The sequence below is a fragment of the Molossus molossus genome, unplaced genomic scaffold, assembly GCF_014108415.1.
Source record: "Molossus molossus isolate mMolMol1 unplaced genomic scaffold, mMolMol1.p scaffold_m16_p_20, whole genome shotgun sequence".
In the NCBI taxonomy this organism is placed as follows: Eukaryota; Metazoa; Chordata; class Mammalia; order Chiroptera; family Molossidae; genus Molossus; species Molossus molossus.
Genome location: NW_023425356.1, coordinates 30,548,287 through 30,571,029, shown reverse-complemented (window position 1 = coordinate 30,571,029; position 22,743 = coordinate 30,548,287). Strand labels below are relative to the sequence as shown.

Below are 22,743 nucleotides of genomic sequence, written 5' to 3'. Positions count from 1 at the left end.
GGGGAAAAGGAGGAAAACTGAGTAGAATGAGAGGATTCTGTGCAAGAAATGTACCAAAATCAGCATCAATTATCTACAAACACAAATAAAATCTTAACATTTAAAAAAAATTTTTAAAAAACTGCACCTTTATATAAGGGAAATCACAGGACACTGGCGCAGATCCCTAACTCTGCATCTTATCACTGCAAAAACAATTGATTGGAAAAATAAAATTGAGAGCTGTCAAACTAATATGAAGAGGAGTGGTGGAGGAAAAACAGGGAAGAAAGTAATTTCACTTTCTGAAGTTTTAAACATTTCCCATAGGCCTAACAAAGTATTAAACTCAAAGGACCAGTTATACTTATTAGGGGGAAACCCTTCTGCCTAATGCCTAGAGGCAGACTTCTGAGCAACATTCACCAAGGAGGAGCAACACTGGAGAAAATGCTCCAGGTCCCTCTGCCACCTTTACTTGTCCTCCCAATGGGAGGGATATTTATCTGATTATAGAAGAAAACCTGACATTTACTGGGCCTTCTCCCTTTTGGGAAAAGTGTTAAAAGCCACTGTTTCTCTAAAGTCCAACTGTGGCTGCCGAGTTATCTTCTCCAGTATATTACAGTTATTGGCTGATCTAAGTTCAACAAAGCACCACCATTTAATAAATAATGAGAAGTGCCTGGCTGGTGTGTCTCAGTGGATTGAGTGTCATCCCATAGACTGAGAGGTCCCAGTTCGATTCCTGGTCAGGGCATATGCCCGGGTTGTGTGCTTGATCCCCAGTAGGTGGCGTGCAGAAGGCAGCCGATCGACATTTCTCTCTCTCCCTTCCTAAGAAATCAATTTAAAAAAACATACTTAATGAGAAAGCAAGTAAGATTTAAACTATAGTTTAGATTTGTATTCTAGTACTAGCTCTGTGACTTTCAGCAGTCCTTTGACCTACAGCCTCATGTGCAAAATAAAAGGGGTTGAGTACATGAGTGCACTCTAGTTTTAAAATGCTGTAACTTTGCCCTGGTTGGTTTGGCTCAGCGGTCAGACCGTCAGCCTGTGGACCAGAGAGGCCTGGGTTCGGTTCCTGCTAAGGGCACGTACCTTAGTTGCAGTTTGTCCCTGGACCCGGTTGGGGTCATGTGGGTGGCAGCCACTGGATGTGTCTCTCTCACATCTATGTTTCTCTCTCTCTCTCTCTCTCTCTTCTCCCTCTCTCCCTCCTGCTCTATCTCAGGATAAATGCAAAAATCTCCTTGGGTGAGGATAAAAAAAATAATACATAAAAAAATAAAATAAAATTCTCTAACTTTAACAAAACTTATCCTCTAGAAATTATGATGCTAAATAAAGGAATCTCGTTTTACTTCCTATACCTGGAAAACCCCTTCCTTTAAGGGCAAGACTTCCAAAAGTATAGTCTGTGGCCCACGTGCATCAGCTTTCCAGGAACACCTGTTCAAATAGAAATCCCTGGCCCAGGGATTTGAAATTCTAGGGCCTTGGTCTTCAAAGTGACATACTGATACACCTGCGCATAAACCAAGATATTTTCCATGGGAAAAGCGGACAGGGATATCTATAAGAAAATCGATTTAAAGATCTTTAATTACCATGTGTATTGTCCAAAGATTTGTGTGCTCAGATAGATTGTTCAGATCTAACACTTCTAATTACTTCCCTTTTCACAAGTGCCATACTCCCTATTTTCAAAAGACTGCCTCTCACCATCTAAAATCCTACTATGAAGCATTGCCTCACAATGCAAAAAACAAAACAGCTCACCAACAAAAGGCAAAAAACAAACAAAAAGACCCTCAGAGAACTCTTAAAAAACAAGAAGACAGAGTAAAGCAAAAAGAGCTGTTTGGGTCTAAAAATCCTGGCCTTATCTATCCTAAGATAGATAGGTTGTAATTGAGAAGGTTGTGCCAAAAGTGTATGTTAATACATTAATTTGAATTAAAGTCAAACATTTTTTACTGAAAGTTAAGTCTGATTTGGCCGATTAACTTTATGAGAGCAGGTTTTCCCATTTACATGACAGAACATTTTCTACAAATTTAATCAGCTATATCTGTAGCTTGAAGGCTTTGATAAAAATATCTTTAATGCACATATACATGCAATATACTGGATAGTATAGCCTCTGTAAGTACTTACATTTATTCTTAAAATTTAGATGGCCAATTATGTGCAAAAAGAAAAACTAATCTGGGGTGAGAGCCAGGAAACGGCAGAGGGCCTGCCTGGAAAGGGGCACAGGGGAATATTCTGAGGTGACAGAAATGTTCTCGAGCTTGTTTTGGGTACTCAGATGTCTACAGAAGAGAATACTACTGTGTGTTAATTATGCCTTAAATTTTAAACTGTGCAAAAGATTATATATATACTCTCAAAATTCTCACAGGGTCTGTTAGTAAAAAATATTTCACAGCATTATTCTAGGCACACATGGGAGAACTCTGTTTAAGACTTTCCTTTTGCCCTGGCCGGTTTGGTTCAGCGGTTAGAGCGTCGGCCTGCGGTCTGGAGAGACCCGGGTTCGGTTCCCGCTAAGGGCACGTACTTCGGTTGCAGTTTGTCCCCGGCCCTGGTTGGTCGTGCGGGTGGCAGCCACTCGATGTGTCCCTTTCACGTCGATGTTTCTCTCTCTCTCTCCCTCCCACTCTATCTGTACAAAAAATGGAAAAATGCCCTCGGGTGAGGATAAAAAAAAAAAAAAAAAAAAAAAAAAGACTTTCCTTTTGGCCATGCAACCTAATTGCCAACATAAAGTGATCTACAGCACTATACAAAAAATGTTTTTTCACTGTTAACTTTAATATTTTTCTAATAGCCACCAGGGTTTAGATGCCTAAGAACATTCCCTAACAGGATGTAAAGTACAAGAGGAATATAGTTAATAATATTTGTAATAAGTAAGCATGGTGTCAGGTGGGTACTAGATTTATGGGCAATTTATGGGGGATCACTTTGCAAATTACATATCTAACCCCTATGCTGTACAATTAAAGCTAATACTGAATGCCAACTGTAACTGAATTAAAAATAAACACTCCCTAACAGAAAATAAGTGTAGAACATAAAAGTAACTTAAAAAATGTTAATCTTCAAGTAATTTAATAAGTGAATGAATGAATGAACATACTTTTGTTTGTACTGGTAGCAGCACCCTCCCAAATCCTCTTTTTCCCCCCACTTGGATTAATCCTCACTAGAGGATATTTTTCCATTGATTTTTTTAGATAGAGTGAAAAAGAGGGAGGAAGAGAGGGAGGGAGAGACATTGATGTAAGCAATGTCAACTGGTTGCCTCCTGCATGATCCCAACTAGGGCCAGGATCAAACCTGAAACCCAGGTATGTGCCCTTGGCTGGGAATCAAACCTATGACCATTCGGTCTGTGGGCCGGCACTCTAATTGCTGAGCAAAACCGGCCAGGGCACCTTTTTTTTTTTTTTCTAATCCTCATACAAGAATTTTTTTTGATTGGTTACAGAGAGAGGAGAAAAGGGAGAGAGGAGAAAAGGGAGAGAGGGAGAGAAACATCAATGTGAGAAAGAAATAAGGATTAGTTTCCTTTTGTATGTGCGCCAACCAGGGATTGAACCCAAAACCTGGGTATGTGCCCTGACCTGGAATCAAACCCATGACCATAGGACATGCATAGGATGCCCCTCCAACCAAGCTACACCAGCCAGGCAGCAGATCCTCATCTTGAAGGGAGAAGGAAGTGATTAACATGTCTTTTCATGCTGAGTCCCCAAATTAATGATCTAGTTCTAAAGAACTCATTCTCAATTTCCATATATTTAGAAGCAAAAATGTCCTGAAACACAATGTTTATATCAATAAAAAAAAAAAAAAAATGAGTCAAACTGAGTGAAGATGGTGCTCAATACTGATGTTTTGAAGACCTTGCCTGGTAATATTTCTGTAGTTCATTGATTCAGCTATGCTATAAAAACCCTAATAACCAACTGAATTTCTTTCTTGCAAATAGGGCATGAAGCCCCAGTCCGCTTTAATCTTCTGGCACAGTGAAAACAAGTGACAAGATGGCTCGTCCTTCCATGAATAATGTTCCCATCTCGTGGTCTTTTCTCACATAGACTACATGGCTTCAAAAGATTCCGGCAATCCTCTACGTTTCCTGTAACTGTTGTCTGTTCAAAAAGGTTAGCTGATTGTTCTCCCATGCTTGATATGGTCTCCTGGCTTTCAGAACTGTGAGCCAAATCCAAGAATTCCACCGAGCTGCAAGGATCAAAGAGTTTGGGATGTTCTTCTTTTCTATATACATCTTTAGGTATAACAACTGGAGCTGATATGGTTCTTCGGCAATCAGGGATATCAATTCCTTCATTTTCCTTCTCTTCAGGTATGGCAGTAATATCAGATGTGGAGAGAGAATGAGTTAACTTAGAACAATCTGAATACCAATCCTTCCTCAAGGCCCAGCACCGAAAACAGTATCTCTTGCTTGGAGAGTTATATTTCTTGCACTCAGTACACTGCCACTCATCCTACAAAGGTAAAGTGAAGCCAGTTAATACTCTGGGGAAGATGATGATGGGGAAAAGGAAAAGTAGGCCAAATTCTCATCACCTAACTAAGCTAGTGAGAGACCAGTCTAGCCACTTTGATAGTGACACAACTACCACCAATTCAAGCCAAATTTGATACAGCAAAGTCTTATTTTGGCTTTCTAGTCTGAGTGGAATTTACATTGTTTGCTTCCCGCCACCCCCCCCCCCGCCCCCCCGCCTTCCTTTTAGGTCATTTCTCTTTTGACAACGAACTCTTATGTTAAGAGTTATCTAAAGAACTCATCTTATCTAAAGAATGAAGAAGAGACACTACTCTATAATTCTTTTCTACTATTTAAGAAATGTTATAAAATCTGGCCAAAAAAAGCTGTAATTGTGAGATTTTAAAAAACTACTAAATGTACTCCTGCTTTCTCACTGCTCTCAGGATCACGGTAGCTAACTGTACGCCTCAGTCACACCCTCTGAAAAATGAAGTGTTCTTATCCTTGAATGTCAATATTTTTTCCTTTTTCCAAATTCTCATTGAGCTTTATATTATCTTCTTTTACAAGAGTTTAATTTTTTTAAATTCACCTTTACTGTGGAAAGTATTACAGATGTCCCCACCTTTTCCCCCCATTGACTCCCTCCACCAGGCCTTCACTGCCCTATTGTCTGTGTCCATAGGTTATGCATATATGCCTATAAATTCTTTGGTTAATCTGCCAAGTAAGTTTTTTCCTACTTCTCCATATTAAAATTAGAAAATACTAGAGCTCAATAAATTTTACATACCTTAATTCAAAGGTAGCTACCTGGAATAAGTAAAGAGTATTCAATGTGCATAATTGCCTGGCTTTCACAGGATCAATGGTTTTACCCAGGCCAACCTGATTGCTTTCAGAATGAACATCAAGCACTTGAAGTTTTGAAATCATAACTCAATTGCCTTAGACCAGGGGTGGGGAACCTTTTTTCTGCCAAGGGCCATTTAGATATTTATAACATCATTCGCTAACCATACAATTCATCAACTTAAAAATTAGTCTGCTATATTGATTTCCTGGGCCTTAGATGGCCGGTGGGCCTGACGTTCCCCACCCCAGGCCCCAGACCAAGAGGCAGGGACACAACCATTTGGTAAATTGGGGTGTTCTCCAGAGAGCCTCAAAACATTCTTGTGCCAGCTGAAGATCCTCAGACCTCGAATGAATATTACACAAATACACAAAGAAACTTAATAAAAATTTGAAATTCATAACTGATGGTATGTCATGGTCTAATTGGCATCAACTTTTGTTTTCTAGTAGTACATAAAATAATAGGGCTTGTTAAAGTCAATGGCATCTTTGATTTGATAAAATACAGTCTATTTGCTTAAGGGGTTTTCTGGGTCCAAGTAGCCACAGAAGTCTAATGAAGATGGAAACACTTAACTCTATTTTTATTATGGTCAAGACCACTTAATGGACCAATATATTCTACTTTATTACTTAGCAATACACAGACAATGAATTACCATAATGGTCAACAGTGGTGGGGTAGAAGTGGGAGAGGAATCAACACCAGAGACAACCTAAAATTTTTCTATTCCCAAGCAGCAAAAAGTAAAATCAACCTCCCTATCCTTCCCTCAGCACCCCTTTTTTTCCAATGAGTTAGCAGAGGGGAATGCTGAAAGGAAAATGGGGAACTAGCATAAAAACAGAAAAGCAAGAAACACATTTGAGTCTAAACCTTAGTTGTCAATTGGTGACAAACTCATACCTATTACTAAAACCTTAATACTAAATCTTCATTTGTTAGCCCTCCAATAATATAAATCTGTATAAAAATTAAGCCATTTCCCATTTCTTTTTAAGAAAGCACTGAAAATATAATTTTTTTTTTTATCCTCACGCGAGGACATTTTTCCATTTTTTGTACAGATAGAGTGGGAGGGAGAGAGAGGATGAGAGAGAGAGAGAGAAACATCGATGTGAAACGGACACATCGAGTGGCTGCCACCCGCACGACCAACCAGGGCCAGGGACAAACTGCAACCGAGGTATGTGCCCTTGGCGGGAACCGAACCCGGGTCTCTCTAGACCGCAGGCCGACGCTCTAAATGCTGAGCCAAACAGGCCAGGGCTGAAAATATAATGTTTATTCCTGACAAAGAAAGTTAGATAGCTTCTAAGTCTATCTTTGGCATCACAGAGAGGAGAAGCGTTAGTGGGAGAAGCAGTGCAGGCCTATTCGAGATAACTACCCAATGGATCGTGTCAAGATAGTTTTTAAAGCAGGTGAAAGGCACAGAGGCATTTAGGCCATCCCTTTTCAGGGTGGGGAGAGTAGATCAACTCATCTTCTTTTTCTAAATTCCAATAAAAGCTTCTAACAAAATGTAAAGAAACCAACATCTCCTAACACTCAGGAAAGGTAGATAAAATGGGGCAATGGCATTCCCCACATTGAACTGCTGGAACGTTACCATCTGAAGACATGAGTGGTGCAAACAGCTCTTTTACTAGAGTCGTACCTCAGAGGCAACCTCTACATCAGTATCATCACATATGGACCTCGAGTCCTCAAGGTCATCATTTTTTCCCACTTCAATCACCTGTGACGGCAAAGACATCTCATTAGTAAGGTTTACCTATTTCACATGAGGTTATTACCTGAGCGCAGAAATGATGGAAGAGCTTCCATTTAAAGTCTACATTCTGCCTCCATCATTACCACTTCAAAAGGAGATAGTTTAAACATGAGATCAAAAATGACTGTGCACACCTAGCACCCAGAGGGTTACCAAATATCTTCTGCATTCAGAAGGGAGGGGGGTGCCTAAATTTATGACTTAAACAAACAAACAAAAAAACCGTATTAGGGCAGAAAAGCTACAAATAATTAAATGTGAAAAATTATCTTGGAAATCTAGGTGGGCACTGTAAAGCACTATATAAAATAAGAACTTAGATGTGAAAAATGAAAACAAAGTATTTTAAAATGTTCTTTATATTCAAAAGTACAACTAGTTATGTAATATTCTGGCTGTCCTATATAGTACAATATGACCACAGACCAGGAAACAAAAAGAAATGTGGGAAGTGTCTTCTAAATTTTAAAATTTATAAATTAAAATTCTAAAAATTAAAACCCTAAATTTTGACACAGTAAACAGAACAAAACCAATTATAAAACAATTATGACCCTCTGTACAGCAATTTTCTCACAAAAGTTTAAGTATTTTAAGTCCCATCTCTCTCTAGAAGTTTCCAAATGTCACCTTTGTCTTCATTCTAGCCACTTGCATTCCCTTCTATTTGGTTATTTATTTTATCCTCACCTGAGGATATTTTCCCATTGATTTTTCATAGAGTGGGAGGGAAGGAAGGAGAAAGAGACTGAGAGAAACATATCAACTTGTTGCCTCCCACATGACCCCAACCAGGACCAGGGAGTGAACCTGCAATCGAGGCACGTGCCCTTGACTGGGAATCAAACCCGAGACTCTTTGGTCTGCAGGCCGATGCTCTAACTGCTCAGCCAAACCAGCAAGGGCATGCTTTCCCTTCTAATAATACCCACATAACTAGTCTAAGAGAGCCCAAGCATCTATCTGCCTACCACAAACATATAGGATATCACCTTCAAAAACCCAAATTACTATGAAAATCCCTTAAATTACAAGAATGGACAAATTTAGGTCTGGTTTTTTGCTATATTTATTTAGTGAATATTTACTGAGATTCTTGACCATGTCAGGCACTGGGATCTGCTGCCTATTTATTTTGAGACTTGAACACATGCTTGTATGACTCATCTTGGTGTATTCACATCATATGTACTCAGAATTCTAACTCCCTCTTTTCTCCCTAATTTAAAATCTATAGTATGTAGGAAAACCTCCTCCATTTCCATTTGAGTATAAAATTGTTATGAAAACTATTGAGATGTTCAAAAAATAAGGATTTCCCCCTCTACAGGCTGCTGTGGCCATTTAGAACTTTGCCTATTTAGCAACGCAAGGTCTCCAGAAGAAAAAAATCCTCTACAATGAGAAATTAGGTAAGTAGAAAAAGGGTAGATTATTGCTTCTAACAAAGAAGGAGCTTTACTCATGGAGTCCTAGCCTATTTTTAAGGCAGCCTGGTTAACTTAGTGTGAATCTTAAAATTAGATACAGAAAAAGATTAAGAAGGAAAGGTAGGAGAGTCATTTGCTGTACAAAGCAGTGCAGCGTAGGTCATGTCACCAGACCTGAACAGGTTATACTACACACACATAGATACAACCAATGTGAAATAGTTCCACAACATACCATTTTGTCTCTCACTTTCCCTACTTCTTCACTTGTCTGTTCAGTATCAGCAGCTTCAACTTTAATTCCAACACCAAACTGCTCTGATACTGACTCATTCAAAAACCACACGTCATCTGTCGTATCTGAAACAATGGCAGTACCTATATCCTAACAGAGAAAACAAACATGAGTTTTTGTAGTCAGAGGCTTATCAGAGATGTTGAACCAACATAAATGAACCCAAAACTCAATGTCCTCAAGTATCTCCAAACACCTAGCCTGTCTCCAATAAACATCTATTCATTCAACAAATACTTACTTGGTACTTATTATATAAAAGCTAATAGATGTATAGGTGCCTGGTAATAAATTTTATTTTTTTGTTTTGAGGGTGTTTATTAAAGCTGGGGACTGTCAGAATTGTGTATTTTGGTAGTAAATCAAGTATAATACCTGAGAAGCAGCACTGAAGACCTTAAAAGCTAAAGACTCATAGTTCCTCAAGTAAACAGAATCCATTCTCTACATTCCTTTCCACAAGTGACACTCTGAGAACCTAGAAAACATTCTATTAATTGTGAGATATTCCTCCTCTAATGGTCAATGTTTATTGAAGAAATATGAGAACTACTGACGATAACTCAAACCTTCTCTCTGCTTTCTGATTTCTTAAACAACTTTAAATACAACTTTCTGCATTCAACTATGGACATTTATGACATCCTTTTCTACAACAGTCATAAGAGACAACTTATTATTTTGCCATTATATGTCCATTCATTTACTGAAGAAATACTCATTGAACAACTATTATGTCTCAGATACTGCTTTGTATTAGGCAATATAACAGAGTGGTTAATAAAAGCCCTGGACTTACACTTCAGTGGGGATAACAATCAATGCATACATAAACACAGTAAAATAATCATTTTACAAAGTGAGAATTGCAATGAAAAAACATAAAATAAGATAAAGGAGCAGAATGATAATGGCTTAAATTAGGGTTACAACAGTGGAAGTAATAAAAACTGGTTGGTTAGATTTTGAATGTTTTGGATAACCTGAATGTGGCATATGACAGAGAAAGAAATCATATCCCTTAATATTCAGCTGGAATAACTGGGCAGAAAGTAGACTTATAAAAAAGGACAGACTGCATAGGAGTATCTGGTAAAAAATAAATAAAATAAAAGTTCTGTTTGAACATGTTAAATGTCAGATAATCTAAGTAGAGGGTTGGGAAGGCTTTTAGGGGAAAGGTCAAGGCTGAAGATAGATTTGGGTACTGTCTGCATTCAGATGGCACTTAAGTCACAGCACTATATGAGAATTCTTGGAGAATGTAATGTGTGGTCTAGTGTAACCAAGAATGTCACTCTTTTCAAAGGAGAAAAAGAATTTCCTCTTCAAACCTGAAATTTACCCGATTTGTCTGTAAATCAGTTGAGCCATTACTTCTAGGTGTGTAATTGTTTCTCAAATTTCCTAAAAACCACCAAGGCAGGCCGGCCACATCCCACTCCTCAAGACCGAGGTCCAGCCTAGATGTCTCATCTTGGGTTAAATTTTCTATCAAGTCTTCATCTACAGAAGTCAAATGAAAAGCATGATAACTCTGTATACAGCCCTTAAGAATCAAAACTCTTTATAATACTTATAATCTCTTTATAAAATAAGTAAAAAGTAATTCCTACTCCCACTAAGGAAGAATCAGAAACCAAACACCTGACACAGTTGCAGAGCCCATATCTATTCTCCTGTGTAGGCTTTATAAGCAAGTAATGACACTAGAAGTAAATAATCATTTATCAAGAAATCTAAACTCTGAAAGTATCCGAACAGTGGTATTTACTGGTATTTTAAACATTCCTACCACCGCAAGAAATGTAAGAATATCTTGCTCTAGTACATTCTATCTGATAATGACTTGATCCACTGGGCTGCAAATGGTGATGGCATAGTGGCCAAACCCTTGAGATAGGAGATGGTACAGAACGTAACACAGGCAAATACAAGGTTGTCAAGGCAGCCTCACTGGTACCACACATTTTGGGACATTTCTCAATAATTCATATGTTTGACAGGTAATAACCACTAAACTCTAGGTTGTTTAAATATATATATTCATTCCTTCTGGATCAATGGGCTCTTTCAGAGTTAAGATGTCTAAAAATCTAAAACTACTGCAAATCGAAAACACATTAAGGCCCCACATAGTTCAAATGAAAGATCCTGTGTCCTACATGTAAATGACATTCAAGGCAGTTACTAACCTATGTTCATTGCTACCACATGAAATTCCTTTCTTTTTTTCTCATCACGCAATCTTTTTTGGTTGTGCTTTACTTTTTTCCTACTTTCTTCCCCTCCTCTACTTCCTCCCAATGCACTAAACATACCAATGGCAACCACGGGTTAGTTAAATGTGCTGAGGTACATACATATAGTTAAAATTTTTTCTGCAATAATGGATCCTTGCTAGAACAAAAGTTCATCCTACCTACTTACAAATTGTGTTGATCCTGTCTGTTAAAAGGTGTATCTGTGATCAGAGAAACTTCAACTGTCTTTTTACTTACTCCTTGCTGAAGTTATCAGAAACCAAACTCCTAAGATGAATATTAAAGTTATCTTCACCTAGTCAAGCTCTATAACTTCTCATGCAGGGAATGAAAATAGGCCATTCTTTACACATATAAAAATTGTGTCCTCTCTACATATACATCTTCCTAAAAATACTAAGCTATTTATTCTCAAAATTTACATCATAAACTACATATAGTCTCCAGAATTAGCTGTTCTTGTTTTAAACAGCCTTCTAAGTAGAAAATAAGCAAAAATGTGAATTTAAAGAAACAAAATTATACATTAATGCCATAAGATTGGCATAAGCTCCAAGGTAATTAGGCAGAAAAACTGGTTTCATTTAAAACAATTTCAACAGCCACTGCTTCAAATGTGAACCCAGACTAGAAATCATCATGCCAAAAAATACCTTTAAGATATTTTTTATTTTATACAATTTTGCAGAAAAAAATTTAGGATATATTTTAGAAAGTAGGACTTGGGAAACTTCCAAAGTATCAATTAACTCACTTAACCATACCATATCAAGTATGGTCGGCAAAGATCTGATAACTACCACCCAAAGGCAAAGGAACTACTTAGGCTTCCTCTGTCTCATTCTTGGCTCTGAGATACTAAGTATCTTTTATCATTTTTGCAAACTTAAAAAAATCTATGAAAATTTGCATCAAGCAAACAAATCAAAATAAAAATTCTAACCAACCATGTACAGGGATGCCAAGATTTAAAAGACCAAGGCAGCTAAGTTACCAGGTGGCAAAATGAAAAATGTGTAGCCATCTTGTATTAGCTTACTAGCTAAAGCAGGGATGGGGAACCATTTTCTGCCAAGGCCATTTGGATATTTATAATATCATTTGTGGGCCATATAAAATTATCAACTTAAAAATTAGCCTGCTTTATTTGGTCAAACATTTAATTAACTCACTCCTAATGTAATGGCTGGAACTGCTTCTCTTTGGTGAGGGGTGTGATGTTAACTGGTATTGATTTTGCAGGCCATGTACAGCCCGCAGGGCCATATGTTCCCCATCTCTGCCAAAGAAAAGATCTTGTTCCACCCCAGTAATCATGGGTTGCTAAAAGAACACTACCATCTTCTTCAGACTTCACAATAGTGACAAGAATTTTTTAAAAAGAATGAGAAATAAGTATAACATATGCTCCTCCTACTTCACATAGAAGAGAAAGCATCATTATTATTTCTTGTTTCTCTATATAACAGTATTAATTATAACTAGTGCTTAATTTGGATAGATGTCATTCCTAGAAATCATCAATAAAAAAGAAAAGTCTACATAGCCTTTATCCAAAACGTACCTTCTCTAGAATTTGTGCATTTGTACTGTGAGGTAGGCAGTGTGGGAGTATTGCCTTCTTCAGTACTTTTCCTGGAACTGGAACTTTCCTCTTCACCTTGCTGAAAAGAAGGGAAAGGCATCTCTCAATGCAGTAGAAATGACTGAGACCAGGGGATGTAGCAGTTCCATTCTGGCTCACCAGTTAGTGTGCAACACAATGGGTTACACACACAAGAAAAGAGAACTCCCGTTCACCAGTCATCAAATAAAGGCAACATCTCAACCCACTGTGAGCAGAGCTAGGAGAATCTCAAACCTGGGGGAAAAAATATCTGCACAAAAGACCAAAATCTACTATTAAAAACAGGATATTAATATCAACCCTTTAACCTACTACGAAATTAGGCACAATTCAGAAAACATGTGAAATCCTCACCATATACCAAGATGCTCATAAGGTTTTCCCAGGTTTGGGGAAGCTTTAAGAAATGACCTAACATGAACTTAATTCCAAGAAGCCTGTTAAAATCTAATAAAAGCAGTTTCCTCAAATACCTATGAATATACAACATCCCACACACACAGGCGCGCACACAAAGAAAATGCAACTGGAAGAACTAAAGATCAGAAGTGCTACATCCCAAAGAAAGATTCAGAGCCTGGAACTCTGTAATGGACAGAACAGAGAATTTTCACTCTGTCCCTGGTCTGTGAACTCCCAAGAACCTTTCTTATTAAATTTTTACACATTCAGCGAAAGGTCTTGGGAGGCCAAGATCCATAGGTACAGAGAAGGGGCCACTCTGTACAACAAAATAAGTCACCATGTGGTGATTTTACCTTCAGACGGTCTTGAGTTGGAATATCCAGATTTTGATCCTTTGCGATAGCGAGAGTCTGAGCAGCATCTGGATAGCAAGTAAAACAAAAGGAAAACCTTCCCTGGTAATAACCATTCTTTCCACACAAAAAGGACCTCAGCAAACAACCCTGGAGCCAGGTTTGGTCCCTAGAAACATACTTCTCCATGTTGGTTGAACAACGCTCTCATCCAAAAGGAATGGGAAAATGAAAACTGGTAAAAAAATGCAAAAACCAAAACAGACTATATTTAAAATAATATTATCAAAATGTAATCTGGGGGAAAACAAAAAATGTTCTTCCATAGCAAGCTTTCAAATATTAATATGAAAAATTATTCCAAGAAGAAATAATCATGCATATTTTTATCACTTCTTCCTACAGGTATTTTATTACCAAATTTGCCTAACTTGTAAACAACAAAAAAAGGTTTGGCTTTTTAATTTAATTTTCTAAATGTTAAAAAGTTAAAAAGGGTTATGAAATCTGAAAATGTGCAATTTCTCGCTTGTTTCATAACACCACAGCATCTTCATGTAAACGTACATTCTAAATGCCAATGATTTCAGTTTCAATTCCCATCACCTAAATACAGATTAGGTTTTTTAAAATCAACAAGTATTATTTTTCTCAATTACTATAAACATTTTCTAAGGACAATGAAGCAGAGAAAGTTTTTCTCAAGGCCAATAAAAAGAAGCAAAGGAAACAATAACCTAAGAGAAATTCTTAGTCTAAAAGAAATGTATTTCAAGGACTTGGAAATTTTCAAGCAGAACAGAAGATAAAAACTTAGCTTTAGAGAACTGAATAACCTGGACCACCCAGAGGCTACATATAACTGAGATGTTTATAAGTAAGTTATCATGGATTGGGTTCATTGGCTATTATCAGGTCCAGAGATCTTATGGAAAATATCCTCAACTAAATGAGAATACAGAGCCTACAACTGGTCTCACAATTCAGTTGTTTTGCACAAAACAAACATTTTCAAAATTGTAATTATAAAGGGCATTATTTCTAGAAGCACGTTATAAGATAAATGAAGATACTGAGAAGTTTAAGAGGCAGCATTTTATGACCACAGTGGTCTTCAAAGCTCTATTAACATACAATGCAGATGAAGCATTTGTTTACTGTCATTCATATTCTAAAGCTTACTACCTTACTTAGGTAATAATTGGAAGCAAAAAAGTTATCTGAAGAAAACTTTAAAATAAATAAATTTTAAAATAAATACAAAGGCCCTGGCCGGTTTGGCTCAGCGGTTAGAGCACTGGCCTGCAGACCAGAAAGTCCCGGGTTCGGTTCCCGCTAAGGGCATGTACCTCATTTGCAGTTTGTCCCCGGCCCTGGTTGGGGTTGTGTGGGTGACAACCAGTTGATGTGTCTCTCACATCGATGTTTCTCTCTCCACCCCCACTCCTGTTCTATCTGAAGATAAATGCAAAAATGTCCTCAGATGAGGATTAAAAAAAATAAAATAAATTTGTCATATATATTGTATTTTATTAGGATGCATGTGGAAATTTGGAGAAATGGTTTTTTTTAAACTTTTTATTTTTCTTTATTGATTTTAGAGAGGACGGGAAAGGGAGAAAAAGATAAAAACATTGATGAAAGAGAACACTGACTGGCCGCCTCCTGCCTGGCCCCCACTGGGGATCGGGCCCACAACCTGGGCGTGTGCCCTGATGGGGAAAAGAACTGGTAACCTCTTAGTGCACAGGTCGATGCTCAACCACTGAGCCACACCAGCCGGGCTGGAGAAATGGTTTATAAAGAACCACCTTCAATTTATTTTTTAAGACTATTTAGTTAATTAGTTAGTTAGTTAGTTAATCCTCATGTGAGGATTTTTTTTCCATTGACTTTTAGAGAGTGGAAGGGAGGAACATCAATGTGACAGACACACATCAATTGCTTGCCTCCCGAATGTACACAGACCAGGGTCGAGGATCAAACCTGCAACCTAGGTATGTGCCCTTAACAGGGAATCGAACCCAAGACCCTTCAGTCCTCGGGCCGATGCTCTAACCATTGGGCAATGCAGGCCAGGGCAACCGCCTTCACTTTCAATGTTTTTATTGATTTTTTTTTTTTAAGAGAGAGAGAGAAATGGAAAGGGAGAGATAGAAACATCGATGTGAAAGAGAAACATGCCTCCTGTATGCCCCCTTACACTGGGGACTAAGCCCACAACCTGAGCATGTGCCCTGACCGGGAATCAAACTGGTGACCTCTTGGTGCATGGGATGACGCTCAATCCACTGAGCCACACTGGTGGGGCACCACCTTCACTTTAAATAATATTTCTTTCAGTCATCAAAATAAAAGGTTTAGCTCATTTGCAAAGGTGTAAAATAGGTGAAATGAAAGCACTTGTCTCATTTGTCCTTTCAAATAAAACACAGCACAGGCCACCCACTTTACAAAGATCAACTACAAGAACTAATCCAAGTGCAAGTCAGAGCAGACAAAGTTAATTGTACCACGGTTATGTAAGGTGTTACCATTTGGGCAATCTGGGTAAAGAGTATAAGGAACTCTATAATACTTTTGGGATTTGTTTTGTAGGTGAAATTATTTCCAAGTGACAAAATATTTAAAGATTTAATGTTCACAGAAAAAAAGTGTGCTTAAAAAATTAATTGGAGCAAATTCTGTTATAAGCAACGGTTAAGGAGAAAGCAATGTGTGGCACAATGAAAAAAACCATGGTAATCACTCATTCTATTTTTTAAAATCTTAGTTTATTCATCTCCAAACCTTCCCCACAGGGTTGTTTTGAGGATCAGTTGAAATGTTTGCTATAGAAATGTTCATTTTAATACATGGCATGTTAAATTCTGCAAAGGAAGTATAAGAAAGAAAATGAGAGACAAAGTGAGAATTATACCTATGCTAGATATTCAGATAAAGATCAATCAGAAAACAAAGTTTACTGAAAGGTACAAGAGCAAATATAAAATCCGCTATGTATTTCAAGCCTATAGTGAGAACCCCAGAAAAGCGATACTATTTCCCAAGTGAATGAATTTCAATAAAAAGCCGTATCATTCGCAAGGCCCTTCTCTCTGAAACAGAAATTTACAGCTGGGTGAAGTGGGCAAAGGCTCAATGAAACCAACAGGTTTCAAAATTCAATATACGTTCAAAATCACATTTTGATGAGAGCAAATTCTTAGGAATGGATTTTTTTTTTCAAACTGTATGTTTCAGTAAACTATTGAAAGACAGCCAATCTAGAGTGCTATCTTGAAGAAAAAAGTTTCAGTATTTGGAGATGAGTGAAACTGGGTTACATTTCAGTTGTCTCCAGTTTATTAATTCACTTATCTCTAACACCACAGTTCAGACCCAAAGCAGCCAGATTCCTACACATACGTAATAAGTTAAACTCAAAGAACAGTATTTAAAAGGTATAAAATGTGGTACATATACACAATGGAATACTATGCAGCTGTAACAAAGATAGATCTCTTATCCTTTTGAGAGGACATGGAGGGATCTGAAGAGTATTATGCTACGTGAAATCAGCCAGTAAGAGAAAGACAAGTATCACATGATCTCACTTATTTGTAGAATACAATAAACAAAATAAGGTGATGAACAAAACAGACTCAGAGACATAGAAATAGGGTTCAGGCTGACAAACTTCAGAGGGGGGGGGGAGAGATAAACCAAAGAACTTATGCATATAAGCATAACCAATGGACACAGACAACAATGCCGGGGGGAGGGGTGGGAACAGGAGGAGGGTGTCAATGGAGGGAAAAAAGAGAAACATCTATAACAAAAATAAATTAATTAAATGAATATTGAAATAAAAAAATAAAACAAAAGGTATGAAATCAAGCAAAGGGTTAGACAAATTGGCCTTCAAATAACAGAGAACTAAAACCATTAGGTAAAATCTCAGAGGAAAGGGGCATAGGGCGAAAAGAGATTTACCAAAGAATTTACATGCATGTATGCATAACCGACAGACAGGGACAACAGTGCAGCGAAGGCCAGGGGTGAGTGGCAGCGGGGTGGAGAGTTAATGGGGGAAGCATCCATAATACTTTCAATAATAAAGATACATTTTTAAAAATAATCATAATAACCATCAAGTGAAAGGTTCTTGGGGGACCTTTATAATAGATGGATCAGACTGACACCATGGGAACCCACAGATTCTAATCAAATAAAAGCAAGGGGCACAAACACCTTACATCACTCTAATGTAATGCAACATGTACAAAAGCACCACCTATGAAAACTCTTAGCAAAAAATTTAAACTTGAATCTATTCAAGCACTGCTAGTTTACCAAAAATAGAACAGAGAAAAATGTTAAACAACATCACAAGGATACTATCTACAAACTCTAGAATGTAGGAAATGCTACAGCACAAATGATTCATTACTTCATCAAATAAATGACATAAAAACAAAAGGAGTTTTAGCAACCAAATGTAGTGTATGGGCTTTGCATCAAATGTGGACTTTGAACAAGCCATATATAAAAGATATTTCGGATGAAGGGGATCGGGAGGAGGGTGTCAATGGAGAAAAAAGAAGAAATATCTTTAACAAAAATAAATTAATAAAAAAATTTTTTAAAGATATTTCTGAGATAGCTGGGGGTAACTATACAGAAACTAGCTATTGGATACTATTATGCAATAATTTAGTTTATTATTATTTTGTTGAGTATAATAATGGCATTGTAGTTATGTTCGAAGGAAAAAAGTCCTGATCTGTTAGCGATTTTAAAAATATGACTACAGCCCTGGCCGGTTTGGCTCAGCGGTTAGAGCATCGGCCTGCGGTCAAGAGAGACCCAGGTTCAGTTCCCGCTAAGGGCATGTACCTCGGTTGCAGTTTGTCCCTGGCCCTGGTTGGGTCAGGCGGGTGGCAACCACTCGATGTGTCCCCTTCACATCGATGTTTCTCTCTCTCTCTCTCTCCCCCCCTCCCTCCCACTCTTATCTGAACAAAATATGGCAAAATGTCCTCGGGTGAGGATAAAAAAAAAAGTATGACTACATAAAGCAAATACAGCGATATGTTAACAACTGCTAAGTCTAAGAGGCGCACACATTAATTATACCAATCTATGTTTAGTATACTGGAAAATTTTCACAATCAATAGTTAAATAACATAGTAATCACATTCTGTGTGATAGTATCCCATGCCAAGATAACATTCCATCTCCACCTTGATCCTTTTTGTTTTCCCTTCCCATCATTTGCCCCCTTGGACTCAAAGCTATAATATAGACTGAAAAATGATGGTGAGACATACCTGCAGTAGCAGTGGTTAAAGCGACAAGATTCTTTCTTAGCATAGCATAGAGAGGGCTGTCAAAGAAATAAAACAATAAATTAATAACCTAATGGTTTTCCATTAAAATGTTAAATGTATTTCTGATACACTATCTCCCAACTTTATAAAATATAGATAGAATTTTTTGCCCCCAGAACAGATTTTTTTATTTTTCATTGATTTTAGAGAGAGAAAGAAACATTGACTGGTTGCTTCCCACACAGGTCCCACTGGGAATCGAACCTGAAACCTGGGTATGTGTCCTGACCGGGAATTGAACACACCATCTTTTGGTGTATGGGACTGGAGGAAGCTCCAAGCCAACTGAGCTACAGCAGCCAGGCAGATCTTTTTTCATTATTAGAATATCGAGACATTAATGTCCAAACCCTTGTTATTACTTTGTCCCCATTACAAACAAATTAATTTACATTTTATTTATTTGGCTAAGAGTAACTCAAGTGGGGCGATTAGGAAGTGGAGGTAGAAAGGAGTCTTATCAAAGAAAGAAAAAATGACTCAAAAATCATCACAAAGCTACAGAAAGAAAAAGAATACTGCCCTGGCCGGTGTGGCTCAGTGGTTGAGCGTCGACCCAGGCACCAACAGGTCACTGGTTGGATTCCCAGTCAGGGCACATGCCCAGATTGAGGGCCAAATCCCTAGCAAGAGGCATGCAGGAGACAGCCAGTCAACGTTCTCTTATCGATGTTTCTCTCTCTCTCTCTCTCTCTCTCTCTCAAATCAATAAAGAAAAAAAATATTTTTTGTAAAAAAAGAAAAAGAATCCTGCTTCTCAATTACTAATTAGCTTTTGATTTTATAAATAACCAAATACCCCATACAGCTGGAGAAAAGTCGCACAAAGGTCACAAAAATCACAGCAGAGCCCATCATCAACCTCAAACTGCACAGCAATTCTACATTTCTCATCATCTCACACTTCCTCTACAACTGTTTGACAAAATTCTAACCTAGTCGCATTAAGCTCTCTAATATCCAGGCCTTTATAAGTGACGCTCAATTGCCATAAGAGCTCCTTCAACCAGCCGCTTTAATCGACTCTTGACTCTTTAATTATTATCCTTTGGCTCTCAGCTCAAATATCAATTTCTCAAGGAACCTTTTCTTGATCCCTAAGATGCTAAACCCCACCCAACACAACATCATGTGGCGTTTTTTCTGTAACTTTATCATAGTATAATTTTACCATATATTAGTGTGATAATTAGATTACAATGGGGAAGAGCACCTATCTCACTACACTTAAATTAAGCTCCATAAAATCAGACTGTTGCTCAATACTGTATTCTCAGTGCCTCATAGGCCATCTGACATGTAGGCCCTTAAATATTTGTTGACTACGGGAATAAATAATCATTAACTACTTACAAAGATTAAGTAGTTAAGTATAAGCACCTCAAAAATAAATCCTCACTCTTTTTACCTCGGATCTTTCACAGAGAAGCTCTGGCATCCTAGGAGTTCTCCCAATAGATCTCCACCACAATATACCATATGCTGCTCCCGCGGATCATAGAGCTGCTTCATTGTTATATACTGGCCTAGATAATGCATGACCTGCAAAGAAATAAATATTATTAAGAGTTCTGTCCAGCAGCTGTGAAAAACACACAAATTAATTATAAGGACAAGTTAGGTTTGCTAGAGAAAGATAACATATAAGGAGTCCAGGGTCCTACAACAGGATAGTTGACCCCCAATACTAGATTCATCCACTTATTAACATTCTGGACCATAACAGACCCTTACATTTTATAATACAAATGTATTGGTCTAACAATGAGAAAAAGTGGTGAATTTACCTAGTATCCCCTTTAAAATTTGTTCACCAATCCAAATAAAGGGGTCTTTCCTATTACTAGAAGGAATAAAGTTTAAATTTGCCTGGGTCATAAAAATATTTTGCAAGTCCAGGGGTACATAACTACGATAATCTTTTTTTTTATCCTCACCTGAGGACATTTTTCCATTTTTTGTTCAGGTAGAGTGGGAGGGAGAGAGAGGAACAGAGAGAGATAGAGAAACATCGATGCGAAAGGAACACATCGAGTGGCTGCCACCCGCACGACCGACCAGGGCCGGGGACAAACTGCAACCGAGGTACGTGCCCTTAGCGGGAACCGAACCCGGGTCTCTCTGAACCGCAGGCCGACGCTCTAACCGCTGAGCCGAACTGGCCAGGGCCGATAATCTTTTGATGTGTTCACTTACTGATTTTTTACAAATGAAGTGCAACGGTTAACTAACCATCATCACTAGAAGTGCATAAAACATAATTTGTTTATCAAAAATACAGTCTATCTGGCTTTTTTCACAGGTTTACAAAATGGAAGGAAACAGACAAGTTCATGATTCAAAACTTAAAAATGATCTAATTTGTCCTAATGTTTTCTCTAGGTAACAGATTTTTTAAAAAACTGCTTAATACAACTTCACTTAATGACAGTAAGAATTTTGTTATCTCTGATTACAAGCAGACCAAAGCAGCTGTCTTTATCTTTAGGCCTCCACTTCTCATAAATCATTAGATATCTGCACAGATTTTTCCCAACACTGTTCCTGCTATATTAGAAGCAATGATGCTCCTAGGTTACCCTCCATCCCAGGTAATATGTCCCAGTATTAACCTGTTAACCGGGGAATTCCCTTTTTACTGTATGCAAGGTTTACGTCCCGCTCGGTTAACAGGTTAAGAAATTTCTCATATCTAATCAAATATCTAGGGAAAAATAAGATGGGAAAGAACACCTATTAGAAGAAATGGGAGGTGCCCTGGCCAGTTTGGCTCAGTGGTTGAGAGTCGGCATATGGACCAGAGAGGCCCAGGTTCAGTTCCCGCTAGGGGCACATACCACAAAAAAAAAAAAAAAAAAAAAAGAAGGGGGCATATAAAGGGAGGAGGTAAGTATTATATTTATGTCTGCCCAACATTCAGGAAAAAAAAAAAACCTCAATTCTAAGTATACAAAATAAAATCCTCTAAAACACTACTCTAAATCTGTATATACTACTACTATTCTCATTATACCATACTGGCTCAATGCACACACTGACAACCAATATTTTAAAATATTTAGGGAATTCCTCTTTATGTACCAGGTAGGGTCAAGATTTATAACATAGAGCTTATCATAAAGTTGGACTCTGTCCAACTTTTTCCCCAATAAACTCTGCTAAGACAGTGTAACTTGTATGTAAAACTTGTATGTAATTTGATGTAAAACTCCACACTTTAATAAGTTTGAAAAAAGTCATACTTATCAGAATTTTAGATACAGTCCAAATGATGGATTTAATTTAAAATGATAAAGAAAATATAAGCATTCTAGAAAATCTGAAATGCCTCCAGATTGGTTTCCTTGAGAGTTTTAATGGCTCAGGAGTGCAGCATTACAGATAGGTGTTAAGCTTTTTAAGAAAACAAAAAAAGCCCTGGCCGGTTTGGCTCAGCGGTTAGAGCGCTGGCCTGCGGTACAGAGAGACCCGGGTTCGGTTCCCACCAAGGGCATGTGCCTCGGTTGCAGTTTGTCCCCGGCCCTGGTTGGTCGTGCAGGTGGCAGCCACTCGATGTGTCCCTTCACATCGATGTTTCTCTCTCACTCTCTTCCTCTGACTGGTTTGGCTCAGCAGTTAGAGCTTTGGTCCACAGTCCAGAGAGACCCGGGTTCAGTTCCCACTAAGGGCCATGTACCTCGGTTGCAGTTTGTCCCTGGCCCTGGTTGGATCGTGCGGGAGGCAGCCACTCGATGTGTCCCTTTCACATCGATGTTTCTCTCTCTCCCTCCCTCCCACGCTATCTGAACAAAAAATGGTAAAATGTCCTCGGGTGAGGATTAAAAAAAAAGCTCTGTTTCTTCTG

General features: G+C 38.0%; 1 protein-coding gene across 10 annotated transcripts in view; it reads right to left on the bottom strand.

Moving 5' to 3' along the window:
- Positions 1-3,483: 3,483 nt before the first annotated feature.
- MDM4 (MDM4 regulator of p53) overlaps positions 3,484-22,743 on the bottom strand; it is a 36,760-nt gene continuing 17,500 nt past the window's right edge. For 5 of the 10 annotated variants that reach the window (XM_036273030.1, XM_036273031.1, XM_036273029.1 and 2 more), the window contains 8 exons: positions 20,308-20,441; positions 18,840-18,895; positions 13,527-13,594; positions 12,706-12,805; positions 10,223-10,383; positions 8,818-8,967; positions 7,036-7,116; positions 3,486-4,508 (listed from right to left, as the gene is read on the bottom strand). In XM_036273030.1, coding sequence (XP_036128923.1) covers positions 3,936-4,508; positions 7,036-7,116; positions 8,818-8,967; positions 10,223-10,383; positions 12,706-12,805; positions 13,527-13,594; positions 18,840-18,895; positions 20,308-20,441 — 1,323 coding nt within the window. In that variant the 3' untranslated portion in view covers positions 3,486-3,935. Of the gene's footprint in view, positions 4,509-7,035; positions 7,117-8,817; positions 8,968-9,192; positions 9,356-10,222; positions 10,384-12,705; positions 12,806-13,526; positions 13,595-13,648; positions 13,762-18,839; positions 18,896-20,307; positions 20,442-22,743 lie in introns of those variants that run through there. The other 5 variants (XM_036273034.1, XR_004960948.1, XM_036273036.1 and 2 more) reach the window with 5 other exon arrangements.